Source organism: Athene noctua, chromosome 1, assembly GCF_965140245.1.
Source record: "Athene noctua chromosome 1, bAthNoc1.hap1.1, whole genome shotgun sequence".
NCBI lineage: Eukaryota > Metazoa > Chordata > Aves > Strigiformes > Strigidae > Athene > Athene noctua.
This window is the reverse complement of record NC_134037.1, coordinates 261280043-261296576: the sequence shown is the minus strand read 5'-3', so window position 1 is coordinate 261296576 and position 16534 is coordinate 261280043. Positions and strand designations below refer to the sequence as shown.

At 48.0% G+C, this 16534-nt stretch overlaps 1 protein-coding gene across 3 annotated transcripts in view; it reads left to right on the top strand.

Moving 5' to 3' along the window:
- The window catches only part of MYO7A (myosin VIIA), a 68702-nt gene that overhangs the window by 31095 nt on the left and 21073 nt on the right, over positions 1-16534 (top strand). For all 3 annotated transcript variants that reach the window (XM_074918554.1, XM_074918545.1, XM_074918562.1), the window contains 12 exons: positions 1330-1488; positions 1832-1924; positions 3277-3371; positions 4514-4598; positions 5435-5653; positions 5822-5929; positions 6491-6700; positions 7230-7433; positions 8238-8414; positions 10200-10289; positions 11600-11727; positions 13085-13211. In XM_074918554.1, the coding sequence (XP_074774655.1) occupies positions 1330-1488; positions 1832-1924; positions 3277-3371; positions 4514-4598; positions 5435-5653; positions 5822-5929; positions 6491-6700; positions 7230-7433; positions 8238-8414; positions 10200-10289; positions 11600-11727; positions 13085-13211 (1695 nt within the window). The remainder of the gene's footprint in view (positions 1-1329; positions 1489-1831; positions 1925-3276; positions 3372-4513; positions 4599-5434; positions 5654-5821; positions 5930-6490; positions 6701-7229; positions 7434-8237; positions 8415-10199; positions 10290-11599; positions 11728-13084; positions 13212-16534) is intronic.

The window sequence follows — 16534 nt, the reverse complement described above, 5'->3', positions numbered from 1 at the left end:
AGCTTGAGACTAGATCTGGATGATGCTACTTTCTTCCTTTTCCTCGCTCATCCGTTGTCTTCTCCTGCGATCAGGATCTGTGTCACTTCACTGCAGCCCTCTCATGGTTAAGTGGCTGCAACAAGCCAGTGAAAAAGCTCCCTCCAGGGATGAGGAGATGGCTGCACCCATAGGGCAGATCCTCCTGTCCCAGGAGATGCATCTGAGATACAGAGATGTCTTAGATACAGGCACGTACTTTCTCAGATGCTCACATTTTAGACGGCTAAAGGGAGGGCAGATGAATAACACCCTGGCAGTAACTCTTTGGCTTTACTGTTGTGACCTTCTGTGGTGTGCCAGCACCACACCATGTCTGCCTTTATTTTGCACTTGGGCTGAACACATTTTGGATGCTCCCAGCAGACAACATCAGGCTGCAAGAGGGGGCTCCATGGTTCTCAATGCACTCCTGAACCTCCCTTTGCTTCAGCAGATCTGCCCATCTAGCAGCACCACATGTTATCCACCCTGAGGCCCCTGAAGCAAGGGAGAGCAGCCAGGTTTATTATCTGCAAGGACTGGGTTACCTATGTCTGCTGTCTGGCCTTGAAACTGTCCATTGTTTGTCAGGAGCAGCCACGGATGCAGGTCCAGATTTGTCCTTTCCCTAAAACCCTCAGCTGGTCTCAGGTCTGACCTGTCCATTTTAAGCTCCTCGGATGTTCTCCTGGGTACAGGGTGGTTTGATGATAACAAGCTTATCATAGGACCTCGGCATCTTCAAGGCTGCACTCTTCGTTTTTGTGACTTCAGGGTGTCACCTATCCTAAGAAAACCTAGTGTAGGCACGCTGAGACCTTTAGTGTCTGAACCTTTGCTGATATGGTCCTCTGCTTCTTCTACCTGTGAAATGGTACTGTCCTGTCCATACAGGAGAGCTGTGATCGTGTCAGTGAAGCTCAGAGTGATGGTCAGAAGTTAATGACCACGAGTGATCATTGCAAGGATGACTGTACTGTTTGACCCTCGTAGAGGCAGCATCGCTGCTCATTTTCCCAAGGCAACGTTCACCGTTAGGTTGTGCTCACCAGTTCTCCTCTCAGTCCTTTGTTTAGGGCACATCCAGTCTGGCAAGAAGGAATTAAAGAAATGGAGTGATCAAGCACACTCAGCAGTTTATAGGATCAGGCCCATGACAGAGACAAGAGTCCTATGGCCTTGAGTCCAAGGGAAGGATTTGGGTGGATGCCTGACTTGTTTGCCCCGCACATCTTCAGAGTCCCCACGCTTACAGCCAATCCAGGCCAGGATGTGCAATCAAACCACCGTGTCCTTTATCCTCCCCAGCTGTTTGACCGGGAGCTGTGCGTCCGCCAGCTGAGGTACTCAGGGATGATGGAGACCATCCGGATCCGCCGAGCTGGCTACCCCATCCGCTACACGTTTGTGGAGTTTGTGGACCGGTACCGGGTGCTCATGCCTGGGGTGAAGCCCGCGTACAAGCAGGTGAACATCTTCCACGGGTAACGATAGCTCTCTGCCGGTCTCTCCAGAGATGTTTATGGGGTGTGCATCCTCTCCGAAAGCAATTATGCAATATTTGATCCCCAGATGTTACAGTGGTGATCTGGACTTTCCAAGTGAAGTAAAAATGGTTACAGGGCTGGCAGGGACAGGCAGCCGTATTCAGCCTGTCCCTCTCACTCACCTTAAATGAGGTGACTGTAAAGCTCTGGGAACCTCATTAGCAGAAAACTGCTGGAATTGGGATCAGAAAAGGTCCCCACTGGACTTGGGAGGAGCAATGGGTGAGGCTGGTCCTGGTGAATTCCACCCCCTCTACTACCAGGGCGACCTGCGTGGGACGTGCCAGCGCATTGCCGAAGCAGTGCTCGGGAAGGATGATGACTGGCAAATCGGCAAGACAAAGATATTCCTGAAGGCAAGTGGTTCTCCACATCTCCCCTGCCATCAGGGACCATTGCCTGTGAAGTCGCCTCCTACCATTCCCCTTCCATCACAAGATGTGACCCTTTGCCGTGGTCCCTGGGCTGGCGTGGCAGTGGGTAGAACCTGAGCCAAGGCAGGATATTTGGGGCTGGTTTAGGAAGCATCAGACAGGAGGAAGTCCTGACACTCCACCAGCACTGATGCATGCACATACCCATACGGAGGCAGAAGTAGTCACATACCGCGCACGGCCTTTTCCCTCCTGGGCTGAGCCACTCAACCTCATCTCCTACCTTCACCCAAAATACCATGGCAGCAGGAGGGATGTCCATGCAGAGCTCTGCAGAGAGAGGGACTGAGACCACAACAGGCTCACTTTGCTTTTAAGAGCTTTGCTCTTGTGCAACCCAAGATGTGCCTAGAGCCTCCCTTTCTGCGTCGGTCCAGCTGACACAGAGCAGCCCAACGTTGCAGGTCCCCTGCAGCCCCATTCGCACTCATCTCTCCTTACAAACCCATTCCTGTGTTGCTCTGGGAGGATGAGGCTGAGCTGGCCAGGAACCAGGATGGAAGCAAAGGCTTCTCTCGAGCAAAAATCTCAGCAGAAAACCCTGACTGCTTATATCTAAATTCACCCCCAACCCCATCACCAGTGCAAACACCCCCATCTCTTCCTTAGAAGCTGTTCCCACTAGTCGCTCTTTCCAGAGCCTGTTATCAAGATCTTGCAGCTGTCAGGGCAGGAAACAGAGAAATTGGGAGGCCCCAAGGGGCTTCGTGAGGTCGAGCAAAGCAGGAAATGTGTGGAGCTGCCTCTGCTGCACCCAGCACGGCAGGGCTCAGCATGCAGCAACCGGGAAAGAAAATCAAATTACAAATGGCATGGGAAGAATCAATAGAAAGCTTGGAGTGGTGCATCTGAAAGCCTCAGGGTAAGGAAATTCAGTGTTTGGGGGAGGTTTTTGTCTTTAGGTTATGTTGCAGCCCTGGCTAGATGGAGCAATGGGACCTGGGCAGCCTGGAGTTTGTTCCCAAACCTCTCCAGTGCTCCTGGGAAATGCTCCCATGCCTGACAGCACTAGCAAGGATCTCTGCATGGAAGGGCAATGTAATTTGGTTGTTTTCAGACTATAAAGTATTGCATATGCAGCTTCTGGATGCTCTGGTTCATTTGGGAATGAAGGCAGTAGATCACTAGGGTTTATATTAGGATTTCTCCAGTAAGTGGGGTGATACTTGGGATGTAAAATGTCCTCTGGGGAAGGGCCTGATACCACCCCTCCTGCCCCATGTCAGGCAGATGGAGAGCTTGAGACATGGGTGCTGTGTCGCTTCCTTCCACAGGACCACCATGACATGCTGCTGGAGATTGAGAGAGACAAGGCTATCACAGACAAAGTCATCCTTATCCAGAAGGTGGTCCGTGGGTTTAAAGACAGGTGAGCCCCACTGCCAAACGGGAGGTGGGCTATGTGGGATGCTTCACCCATCAAGTGGCTCCTGGGGGATGCATCACTCCCTCGGTGCCCATCTGACCTGCCCTGCCTGCAGCTGGGGAGAGGGGAGCCCTGATGTGTTGGCACGCAGGTGCAGCAAATATTGGAGGAAAACAGTAGAAGAAACAAGAGGAAAACTGTGCTATCTGCCTCAGACATGGAGAGACTAGAACCTTCTGTCCCTGTTCGGTGCTGTCTTCAGGGGAGCTGATGTTTGCTGTGATAATGCAGCAGTGGGGCTCTGAGCCTGCTGAAGGCAGTGCTATGCCTCCAGTCCGTGGGGATCCCCACAAGACTGCAGTGAGACCACGGGTCGTCCACTGTGACTAACGTTTCTCTCCCCAAAGCCCAAGGGGTCAGAACTCTTTCCTTTACAGTCCAGTTGCCAGACTTGGGCGGAGGGTGGGTCCTAGTCCGTGGGGAACTCATGGCACAGTTGTGGAAGAAAAGAGGGAGCCACAGCCAAGGCCAAGCTTCAGCCACAGAGGAGGGACAGTTCTTGGGGCTTTGTGCTCTTTGTTCAAGCCATGGCTGTGACTCAGGTTGTGCCTTAGGCTTTGCAGAAAGGGCACAGCTAAATAACTCGGCAATCTTTCCCACGGTATTCCTGGCGAGACCCTTCCAAGACAATTGTCTCTGAGATGTCTACAGGTAGAATTAGGCCAGGCTAAGAAGAGTGGAAGGAGCAGATGGGGGGTAGAAGGGAGGTGTTGCTGAAGTTTTCTCTTGATCATTTGGGTGATATTGAATCCGTTCTCAGGATGACACAAGGAGAGCAGGCAGGAAAGAGACTTCAGATGCGAGATGAGGGTGCAGGGCAAGGGGAAAGAGGGGACCATTCTCAGCATCTCCCGCTCTGCCCATTCCCGTAATCTGGCAGAATCTGCCTGCAGAGATCTATCAGAGAGAGCTCCTACAGATCTTTTTATCAAAGCAAGAAGAGCTGGGGGAGACTTTTTCAGGCCAAAAATGCAGTGTTTACTTTACCGGGCTGCTCAGTTTCAAATCTCCAAAGAATGAGGCCCAGGAAATGATGATAACTTGCAGGCAAACCATAGAGGCAAGTGATTGAAATGCCTTTGCAGGTCCAATTTCCTGAAAGTGAGAAATTCGGTCCTGATGATTCAGAGATACTGGCGTGGACATAACTGCAGGAAGAACTACGGTGCTGTAAGTACGGGGGTGCTTCCTCACACCTCTGCCTTCTTACCTCTTTTCTCTGGGCCATACGTAAGCGTTTCCTGGCTCAAAATGCCCCACTGAATGTAGGAGGGGGTGAGGTTGGCTTTTATCAATTGGAGCGATGAATGGAGGTTTGCCCTTGCTGCTTTGCCTTCTCACTCAAGAGAGCACCTACCACCTTCTAGCTGTCCTTTTCCCCGTGTCCATTGCACCAACTGGTCACTTGGGGTTTTGAAACTCTTCCCCTAGTTTCCAGGCGACTGAAAACTCAAGAGCATTTTCATACAAAAACCAGACTCCATCCCCAGGTGGGACCGTATCTGTGATTCTCCCCAGCACCGTCCATGGCCCTCTTCTCTCCCTGTCCCAGCTGGCTCTGACCCCACAGCAGGTCATTTGAGGACCATGCCTCAATATCATTCCCCAAGTCTGCAATATGATAGAAATAGCCACTTCCAGGTTGATCAGGTGCCTTCCGCCATGAAGCAACATCTTGTCTGTCAGGCAGTGGGTCTGCAGACGCTGCACCTCCATGGGAGCAACCCTCATGTCTTGTGATCACCTTGAGATGATAAATCAAACCTCCTGAAGCTCTGTAGGACTCAGTCTGAAGGACTCTTTGTCCTTCCTGGGCTTTGAATCAGTGCAGCAGCTGGAGGGCTTCATTTCTCCACCTTCTTGGAGACCCTCTTGAAGGCTTGTCCTGGTGGGTGCTGATTTCAGTGGCTCTGAAGCTGTGCAAGAAGGATGTTAGAGATGGATGTTTGCTTATGGTGGGTGATCTCCTGGGTGGTGGAGTGGTTTCATCCTGCTCCCTCTTGCAGATGCGGATCGGCTTCCTGAGGCTGCAGGCCCTCTACCGATCCCGCAAGCTCCACAAGCAGTACCACATGGCTCGCCGGAGGATCATCGAGTTTCAGGCACGATGCCGGGGCTACTTGGTCCGTAGGGCTTTCCGCCACCGCCTCTGGGCTGTCCTCACCGTCCAGGCATACGCCCGGGGCATGATTGCTCGAAGGCTGTACAAGCGTCTCCGGGGGGAAGTAAGTACTGTGGAGGAGAGGTTAATCATGGGAAACGGAGGTAGGGAGGGGGGAAATAAACATGCTTCTGCATCACATGCTCATGGGATCAGTTTTTAAAGAACAAAAAAAGAATTTAGAAAGTAAGCAGATGCCTATTCAGAAGGGCTTTTGTGTTTATTCTCCCAGTATCATCGACGCCTGGAAGCAGAGAAACTTCGGCTGGCGGAAGAGGAACGACTCCGAAAGGAGATGAGTGCCAAGAAAGCCAAAGAGGAAGCAGAAAAGAAGCACCAAGTATGTGGAGACTGATCTCTTTCTGAGGCTCTGTCTCTGTTTTCCAGGGACTGATTTTGCTCCTTCGATAGGGAACGCCAAATATATCTAAGGGATTTCTGCCCTGCTAGAGCGGTTTGTGTTTAATTCACTGAAGTACTCTGTGCTCTAACTAGTTTGAAGCTGCTCCAGAATTTCTGATCTGCTGCACAGGAATGCCAGAGACTACAGTTATTCACTTTCATTTGCTATTGTATAAAAACCTTGAAGGTGAACTGGGACACTGTGTCTGTATGCACATACATGTTTGCTGTGTAAAAGAAAAAAATCAGGTCAGTGAGAGTCTCTGTTCATGGAACAGACCTGCTAAACAGGTACTATGGAAGGGAAAAAATGCTGTTCCTTTGTCCTTCTGCAGTTAGGAAACTGAGGCATGGACATGTCACTAATTTTCTCCAAGACACATTGCTGGGATAGTGCCCCAAGCACTGGGCAGTCTGCCTTTCTAAAGCCAGGCACTGCAGAATTTAGTGCTGGCTCTTTGGAGGGAGAAGTTCAGTCATTGTACTTGTCCTGTTCCAGGTACGCTTGGCCCAACTGGCACGGGAAGATGCAGAGAGAGAAGTAAAGGAGAAGGAGGAAGCACGTCGGAAGAAAGAGCTCTTAGAAAAAATGGAGAAAGCTCGCAATGAGCCAGTGAACGACTCAGAAATGGTGGACAAAATGTTTGGATTCCTGGGCACGACCTCCTCCCTGCCTGGCCAGGAAGGACAGGCACCCAATGGCTTCGAGGTACTTTCATCACATGAAAGGCTTTAACAACACATTAATGAATCAGGGGAGAGTACAGCGATACTAAAGTCGGTCTCTGAAGACTTTCTTCAAGACCAGGCTCTTCTGTGTGTCCCCAGAGGGTTACCATGCTGTGGCTGGAGACAGGCAGGTAGTCTGCAGGCTTCCTCCGGGGCTACCAAATGGAGGAGAGCAGTATCACTATAAGATCGTTGAGGACCTGTGGCCTTTGAGATCTTTTCCTCCGTGGTTCATCACGGCTCACGGCATTTAGCTCTTAGACAAACTTTCCCCATGCTATGAGGGGGACCGTGTTTGTTGCGTTTCCTACTGCTCTGGGGACATTCCTGCACAGGCATGTCCTTCAGCATTGAGGCTTTCAACAGGCTCCAGAGTTATATTTAATGATTTTCCCTCCAGCTGGCTTTTCCTTTTGGGATAGAAATCAGACAAACAGAAAAGTCAGGCCCAAAGGGAAGGGGTAGTTCGGTATCCAAAGCCATACTGAGTGCATGTCCTTCCCCACCAGGATCTTGAGCGAGTCCAGAAAGAGCTGGAGGAGGAGGACCTGGATGCAGCATTGCCTCTCCCTGAGGAAGAGGAGGAAGATCTCTCGGAGTACAAATTTGCCAAGTTTGCAGCAACGTATTTCCAGGGCACGACAACACACACTTACATCCGCCGGCCTCTCAAGCAGCCTCTCTTGTACCATGAAGATGAAGGAGACCAGTTGGTGAGGCAGAGGATGGAAACCATTGAGCAGGGGAGGGTGGGTTGGAGCAAACCTAAGGAGCTGTTCACTCAAAAGGCACCAGCAGTTTCCCTTGGGGATACACTGGTGTGCTCGTGGTTTGGTGGAGAGCACAGCCCTCATCTGCTGCAGATGTGTCAGTCGACACTGTCCCACCAGCATGCTTTGAGCACTGACAAGACCATGAGTGTTAGAGGGACGTAGTGGTGAGTCCATCTTGGTACCTTGATATTTGTGTTAGGACCATTAATGAAGTGCTCTGGGCTCAGGACATGGATGGTACAAATTGGTGAGCGAGTACCACTTGTAAAGCTGCTACTTGGCAACTGGAAAAGTGGCTTCTTACCTTAACTGGGCAGAGCTAGCAGAGGAGAAACACTTGTCCTATAACCAGCAGTATGAGAGCAGAACCGTGTTGAATCTGCATGGCTATAATGAACATTAGGCTGGCCATGAACTTGTCTTCACCGTGGTTCTCCTCCCCTCTGCAATGCTTAGGAGCTGCCAGTCGCCACCTCTCAATAAGGTTGGCATCTCCTAGCCAAGAAGCAATCCCCTTGTTGAGTGCACAAACACGCATGATGTGTGAACACAGAGCCCGAGTCTGTGGTCCCAGCCACCAGCCTGCCTGGGTTGCTCAGGTGGGATGTACGCTGCAGGCAAAACTGTCGTGTGTGGCACAAGAAAGCGTTTTACCTCCTGCAACACAATCCCGGTGGATTCAGCATGGCTTGACCTCCACTGCCTTGGTGTGAGCTAATGGAGAGTAATTTTCCTTTCGAATAGGCAGCACTTGCTGTTTGGATCACTATCCTCCGTTTCATGGGAGACCTCCCTGAGCCAAAATATCATACAGCCATGAGCGATGGTGGTGAGAAGATACCAGTGATGACAAAAATCTATGAGACTCTTGGGAAGAAGACCTATAAGAAAGAACTGCAGGCTCTGCAGGGAGAAGGAGAGGTAAACTGCTGTGGCTGTAGAAAAGACATTATTATTATTAGGTGTTGGGTATTGAAATGTCTTGGCAAGATACAACTTGTGGCGTTTGCTGCAGGCAATTAGTTTTGCCAATTTTATTTGTGGTGGTGCTACAAAGGGAGAATTGCTCACGTGTCAGGTGTTGATCCTGTCCCTTCTTCTTCACAGGGATAGCTGCATGTCCCCCAGCAATACATTAAGAGAAGTGCCTTGAGACCTGTCATGGGGCTTTGATCTCTCTTCTCCACCCCATAGGGCAAAAATACATGGGGACAATGCAGCGTCCTGTGACATCGGTCTCTCATTTGGGGATTTCTTTTTGATCTGCCCTGGGTCAGAAGAGACTAATTTTAAAATGTGCCCTTAATCTTGGAGCCAGAAGCAAAGAGTTACCAGGACACTGAGCTGTGGAAAGAAAAAGAAAAAAATCCCTGTTGCATCCACAGTGCATTCTGGGATGTCGCTGGAGGACCCCTCCCAGTTAAGACATCACTCTGCATAAATCACCGTGCATAATGCTGATACGCATTGCATATCATAATGCTGATACACATTGCATATCTTGGGCAATTGCTTTATTCAGTAGGACAAGATATTACTTAGTATTGGCATTTTCTAGATGGCACTGTTGCATTTTCAAGTTTTCTGTACTCTCTGGACAAGCCCCTGTGGCATTTGGAGTTGTAAATTAACAAATCTCCTGGTTTACAGACAGTGATATCATTTAGCACTTTCAGTGAATTACCCAAGAAGGAGAGTAGCCTCATCTGGATTGTAATTCTGTAAAAAACATACACCAAGAATCACCTTTCATTCCTTCTACCCGTAATTTCTTGTTTGTTTGTTACAAAAAGGCGTATTTTGGCCCATTGAGACATCAGGTAGTACAGAAGAGAAGGAAAATTTAAGATGTCGTTTTTCTCTGTGGTTGCGTCTGCTCTGCAGAGTGCACAGGAGTGCAGAGAGATGTCTGAGCTGACCCTGAGCATGATGATATACAAATCCAGGTTTACAGTACCAACTTGGCTTTATAATGGATATAAACCATCACAGCTGCAGGACTCAAAGTGTTGATCTGGTGTAAAATCACAGTCTTTTCAAAGCTGTTTAAATGGGAAAAGGTTACCTGGGTCAAAAAGTGAATTGGTTATCCATGCCATTTTAATCCCACAGCTGACATAAATTTGGTATAAAAGTAGAAATCCAACCGTAATTTGATGGTATGTAGTCAGTGCTTGGGTCTGTCCCACATCAAATTTATTCTTCTTGGAAATTTGATAGAGCAGAGAGGTGGTTGACAGTGATGGAACCACAATGGGTAACTACCTGCCCTTGAATCCGTGCTTAGATGACTTCCAGCTCACAAACCTGCTGTGCAAATGGCTCATCTCAGAGAGTGGTCTTGCTCATCTCATTTAGAGTAGGAACAAGCCTGAATGTCAAACAGCAGACCTGGGTGGTCCTAGGTTGACTGGGAGTCAGCCACGTATTCAACATAACTTTTTTCAGACATCCCCAATGTATAATTTTGATCTGAGGGAGTCTTATTGATCGGAGTGTATCTACAAAATTCTGAGGCAGACCTGGGTTATCGGGGGGCACGGGAATACGGGTCCACGCTTCTGGTTGCCACCAGCCTCTGAAATCTCTCTCACTCTCTGCCCAGGATTAATGGTCTTTTGCAGGAGCCTGGGGGAGGCAGGGAGAGCATGTACTCAGCAAGGCTCTGTGTCTCACCACATGGCATCCACGCCTCTTGCTTTGCAGAGTACTCACGTTGACGGGCACAAGAAGAACAGTGTGCGGCACAAACTGGTCTCCTTAACACTCAAGAAGAAATCCAAACTGACGGAGGAGGTGAGAGGAGACGCTTGGCCGCCTGGCAGCACAAGTGCCGTTGGATTGTCTGCAGCCCTCTCTGACTCTCTTCTGCTTTTCCCTAGACAACATAGAACCAGCCCTCCTCTGGGTTTGGCGCTACCTGTCTCTCTGCCTGAAAGATTTAAGGAGTGTTTAAGGGGAAAGGTTGGCTTCCCGTGTCTCCTTGAGTCATTCTGCACCTCGCGCCGGCCTCCCCTCGGCTCCTGTTCTCCATCCATCCAGCACCTTCCCTCCCCTCTTTCGCAGCCCTCCATCCAGCCGCCAATATCTCTCACCACTCTGTGATGGTCTGAATGTTACCCCTGATTTTAGCTTCCTGCCCTCCACCGTGGCCTGGGTAGCAGATGTGGGGTCTCCAAATGCGCTCACCCATCCTCTGCCAGGGGCAAAACTCCCCATGGGAACAGTTAGCCCAAGCTGAGAGCTTTTGAAAATCCCACCTCAAAAGACTGAAGAGCAATAAATCTTTTCTTTTTTTTTCTTTTTTTTTTTTTTTTTTTTGGAGGGGGGGGTGGGGAGATTAAAGCAATACAAAGACATGGATTCAGTCGTCTTCTACACATTATCATGTCCGTTCCCAGAGCAGGCACCGTCTCAGGTGTCTATAGCTGCTTGAGAGCACGAAGATTGCTCTCTGAGATAGTCACCCCCTTTCCCTTTAGGGTCAGTGAGGAGAAATATGACCCAGTCCAGCCTACCCTAATGTGGCTCTGAGCACACTCTAGAAATGGCCACCTTTCTCCAGTGGCTCTAAATGGAGACTGGGTGGACTAGCTGAGACAGAACTGGTAGGCAGATAAATGCCATCCCTGTTTTCACAAACAGCACCATGCTTATGCACTTCTGGCTGCATCATTAGCATGGGGAGCGGGTCCATTTTGTCAGTGTTTTAATGTTGTGGGGTTTTTTTTTTTAATATGAGTTAAAGTGACAGGTCCTCCTTAGCAATAAGCTGGCGTTATTCTAAAGATCCTTGGTGGCCCTGTCCCAGCTGCAGGACCAGCTCAGAGCTGGGATGCAAGGGTGCCATGGTAGAAATCCTGGGCAAAGACCAACCAGGTGGGAGTGTGATGAGACAGGATCATTTTCATCTTCACCCTTATGTGACCAAAGCCAACAAAGCTACACCCTCCCATCGCTGATAAAAGTGCTAGATTGAAGAACTTTTGAGACCCCTCATGGCTGTTGGAGGAGTCCTCCTGGGGGAGCACCACACATTTGGGATGGGGGTGGGGGGGACATAGTAACTGGCTGTGCTAAAAGAGAGCAATGTGTCTGGTTGGCAGGTGACAAAGAGACTTCATGATGGTGAGTCCACGCTCCAGGGTAATAGCATGCTCGAAGACCGACCCACCTCCAACCTGGAGAAGCTCCATTTCATTATTGGTAATGGCATCCTCAGGCCAGCCTTAAGGTTAGAAATCAAGACCAAGGCATAAACATGCCATTCTTTTCATTCCTTCTTCCTTGAGCTATTCTTGTCCAAATGATTTTGCAATTGTGTGCAGCTTTACGAAGCTCTCTAGTATAATTTTTCTGGTTGTGTTGTATAAATATGGGCTGGATCAGGTCATGTTCCTTACTGCCCCTATCAGGCCTGATGGAAAGACCATGCAGAGGGACTGAAATGCTTCTGAAAGTGCTAGTGGCTACTGGATTTTATTTTTAACGTTCCTTGTTCACTACCCTTTGTTTTTTATTTGACCATATACATCTTTTTTCTTCGTGTGAATATTTTAATGGTGCAGCAATGAAAAACAAACTCATTTCAGTTGCTAAATTAAGCATTCAAAAATTGTAAAGTGACAAATTAAGGCCAGCTGCACATCTTTGGTTCAGCCCATTTACACGTGTGTGTGTGTGTGTGTGTGTGTGTTATAATACAGTCCTTGTTTATGTAGTCTCACTCTCTTTTCACTCACACCTATTACCTCACTCCAGGAACAGGATGGACATCTTCATCTGATGACCAGCTTCTCTAATTTTTATTTTATCCTCCTAGTTCACCACGAAACCCTTAGCCTTGTTTTTCTGCACAAAGTCTGCTCTGAAGGCAGACCTGGTAGTGTCCCGTGGGCTTTCCTATGGAGTTTGTCAGTGTAACAGGTTGGCTAACACTTTTGTTGCCTCCCATGTAGATGAGGAAGTACTGTTATCCCTCATTTTGCATGTAGAGAACTAAGGTTAAAGTCAAAAATGGACAGTAAATCCCAAATTGAGATACCTGTATTGACAGGTATCGCGCATGCCTGTTCGGATGTAAGAGCTGGACAAACCTTGACCTTGGCTGGAGCTGATAGTTCCCAACACTTCCACAAAGCAAATTTCGGTGTCTCAAGAGGAACAGCCAGCAAATGAAGATCCCAGCTGATGGCCCTCTGTGAAAGTTAGTTTAGGAGACTCTCTTGGTATTACTGGGAAATCTTTGTGAGAAACCAGAATAAACTCCATCATCTAGAGGTGACATTGATCTTCCTTGAACCTTGAGACTCTCTTTTATTTCCCTCTTTTTCTAAGCAGTGTCAGTCAGCTGTAGGAAATCTCAGCTGAAGCTCAGGGAAGACTCAGCCGACATTGCAGGACTGGTGATGGATGGCATCTGCAATGATCAGGGTGACCATCATTAGGGCAGTTAAATTAATATCCCTGCAATGCTAAAATGAACTTTTAACTATCAATCACATACAGACAGGGTCTGTCTCTCTCTCTGTCTGATCATGCTGAAAACCACCGCCTCATTATCTCTAATGCTTTTTTCATTCCTGTTGCAGGGATGAAATCTATTGTCAAATCTGCAAGCAGCTGACCCAGAACCCATCCAAAAGCAGCCACGCCAGGGGTTGGATCCTGATGTCCCTCTGTGTGGGATGTTTTGCTCCATCTGAGAAGTTTGTGAAGGTAAATTGTAGAAATTTGTCTCATGAGTTATCTGCCAGTACGTTTCCTTTTCCATCCATGGGACCAGCTTTTCTCTTGGGTTTCACAGTAGAAGGAATCCTGTTCTTTTATCTTTACCAGGAATTAAAATGACATAAAGTTCCTAACAAAATTCTACATGATCCCAAGCTCAGCCTCTAAAGTGGATCACATGAGTCACTCCTGAGAAGTGACTCTCTCTTTCCTGTGACTCTAAAGGGAGTGCAGACAACCAGATCAGATGATGCCTCCTGCACTATAGAAGTATGAAGATGTGATTAAGTGACTTCTGGCAGGAAAGTTGATGGTGGGAGGCTGCAAGTGGAATTTGCACACCTGGAATAGCCCACGTTTCTCCCCTCTTTCTCACATGCAAAGGTCTATTCATTCATTCAAGCATCTACTAGCTTTGACGGTGTGACCTCAGGCATGTACTATAACAAAATTGGCAAGGAATAGTACTACACAGCTAATTATAAATATAACTTAATATAAAAAATTGCACATAGAAAGGAAAGGGTTTAATTTCCCTGCAAGTATGTCTGCATGGTTGCTTTCTGCATGCTACAACTTGCAAATGTCCAGTGCTAAACAGCCACATGACAGTGACATGTATCTTCAGAAGCACTGTGGATCAGCAGGACTGAAGTCAGTGGGAGATACAAAGAGGCCGACACTTTTGAGAAGCAGGTTGTTCTTAAAGATTTTCTTTTTTTTATCCTGGGTAACATTTTGTTGCCTAAATTTGAAGAGTCTGCCTTCCAAATGAGTTACACACCTAGAGTCTGACTAACACCCACTGGACTGCTCAAGTTAATCCTATGCCTAAGAGTTTGGCTGGCTCAGGGCCAGGGGCTCAGCACAGTCTTTTCTTTGCGGTGATGTAAGGCCTCCTTTGTCCCTCTCAGATCTTTGAATGTTGGAGCCTGGACCTGCTCCTAAGCCTGCTGGAGATAAAGCTGTTCCCTTAATTTCCATGGATATCAGATCGGTTACTGGGTCCTCAGCACTGAAAGAGCTGAAGCCAAGAATAGAAATCCCTCCTTCATCCCCAGGCCTTGCCAATATGAAATCTAATAAAGCAGATAAATCACTGGCAAAGTGGCAGAAAATTAAATTATGTCTGGAAATGAGATCTGAGAAAGTATGCCACAGGAGGTTGCGTGGGTTTAAATCTTTAATAGCGGAAGATTATTTTCGGTGAGTGAAGCGCTCCTCAGAAATAATTTATTGGTAGTTCTGGCGACTCAGACATCGAGTCATAAAATCATAGAATAATTTGGGTTGGAAGGAACATTTAAAGGTCATCTAGTGCAACCCCCCTGCAACGAGCAGGGACAGCTTCCACCAGATCAGATTGCTCAGAGCCCCGTCCAGCCTGACCTTGAATGTTTCCAGGGATGGAGCATCTACCACCTCTCTGGGCAACCTGTGCCAGTGGTTCACATGTACCCCTGCCCAGAATAATGGTCCATGCTGAAATATAGGACAATATTCTCAACAGCTCTGGAGAGGGTTTGTACTAATTCTGCCCTTATTCATCACCCTTTTGCACCTTGGGCTGTTGGAGATGATAGAGAGCCTGTGGTGACTGAAGTGCCTCGAGTATGAGTGCAAAGAACACTTGCAGCAGCCCACAGTGTGGTTACCTTTCAAGGCCCCAGTCTTGCAAATAGCAACACACAGGCAGTGACTTGGGCAATGTCTCAGAACTCCTCTGAAGCCACTGTAGTTATCCATGGGGACATCATTGACACAGGATCACAGAACCATCTAGGTTGGAAAGGACCTTGAAGATCATCCAGTCCAACCGTTAACCCAGCACTGACAGTTCCCAACTCCACCAGATCCTTCAGCGCTGGGTCAGCCCAACTCTTCAACCCCTCCAGGGATGGGGACTCCACCACCTCCCTGGGCAGCCCATTCCAACACCTAACACCTGTGCTTGGCACTGGGGAGGCCGCCCCTCGATCCCTGGGTTCAGTTTTGGGCCCCTCACCCCAAAAAGGCCATTGAATGACTCGAGCGTGGCCAGAGAAGGGCAACGGAGCTGGGGCAGGGTCTGGAGCACAGGTCTGCTGGGGAGCGGCTGGGGGAACTGGGGGGGTTCAGTCTGGAGAAGAGGAGGCTGAGGGGAGACCTCATCGCCCTCTACAGCTCCCTGACAGGAGGGTGCAGAGAGGGGGGATGAGTCTCTTTAACCAAGTAATAAACGACAGAACAAGAGGTAATGGCCTCAAGTTGCCACCTGGGCACCTTTCTGCTTAAAATGTTACGTTTTGAGATGAGGCATTCTCATGATGAAACATTAACTCTGCCCCCAAACCACATATGTTCCCATTCAGACTCACTCTTTTTTTTGTTTTGTGAAAAGCGAAGGAATATCCAAAGTTTGTTGAAGTTCAGTGAACTCTTCCGTTTTGAAGCTATGTTAAACCAGACCGCCTGGTCCAGTTTGGTCTGGGTTGGGAGACAGACTCCATGTCAGTGCCAGAACTTACTCTCAGACTTTTAATCTGATAGTTGAATGTATGACAGCCACACATTGGCTATCAGCCAGTTAGCTAGATGATGTTTTGTTAACCTCACGTTTTTCAGCTGATGCCATAACTTCACACTTAGCAGTAATTATCCACCTTTTTAATAGAATGAAAAGCATATAGGGGTAAATATCTCTTAGCATTTCTTTCCTATACTCTTACATGCAATGAATATTGTATCAGATTCCTGGTTATTTTTCTCCTGAAACCTCTAGGCTCTAACTTTAATAGCAGCATCATATGGAAAAAAACCAAACAAACAAACAAACAAAAAAAAATGACAAGGAATTTTGGGGAACTGTTGTGCCTAGAAGTTGTTCCACAACCTTCAATAGTGTCAGTTAGAACGAAACATTTTGAGAAGGATTTAGCTGATAATGAGACATCTTTAATATGTTTTCCTGCTCCCAAATCTAAAGGTCACGATTTAGATCGCATTGACACCTTTATCACATCATATGCTAAGCATGGGTCAAGACACATTAGCACTCCTGTTCTTTGTACCTTTCTTTCAACTAACAGTGGACTTTGGTGGGAAGATTCAGTCACAAGGAAGGAAAATTAAAAATAAGTATGTGATTACATAGTTCGTTATTAACAGCATAATTAACACTACACTTCTACAGAGCATCAGCTGCTTGCAATCATTTGCAACAGCACCCATCCATATAATCCGGCTGTATTACCTAGTTATTTCAGAGTATTTCTGTAAATTATGATTGTCAGAGATATCTGTCTCTCTACCCATGCTATTTATGGAGTGAC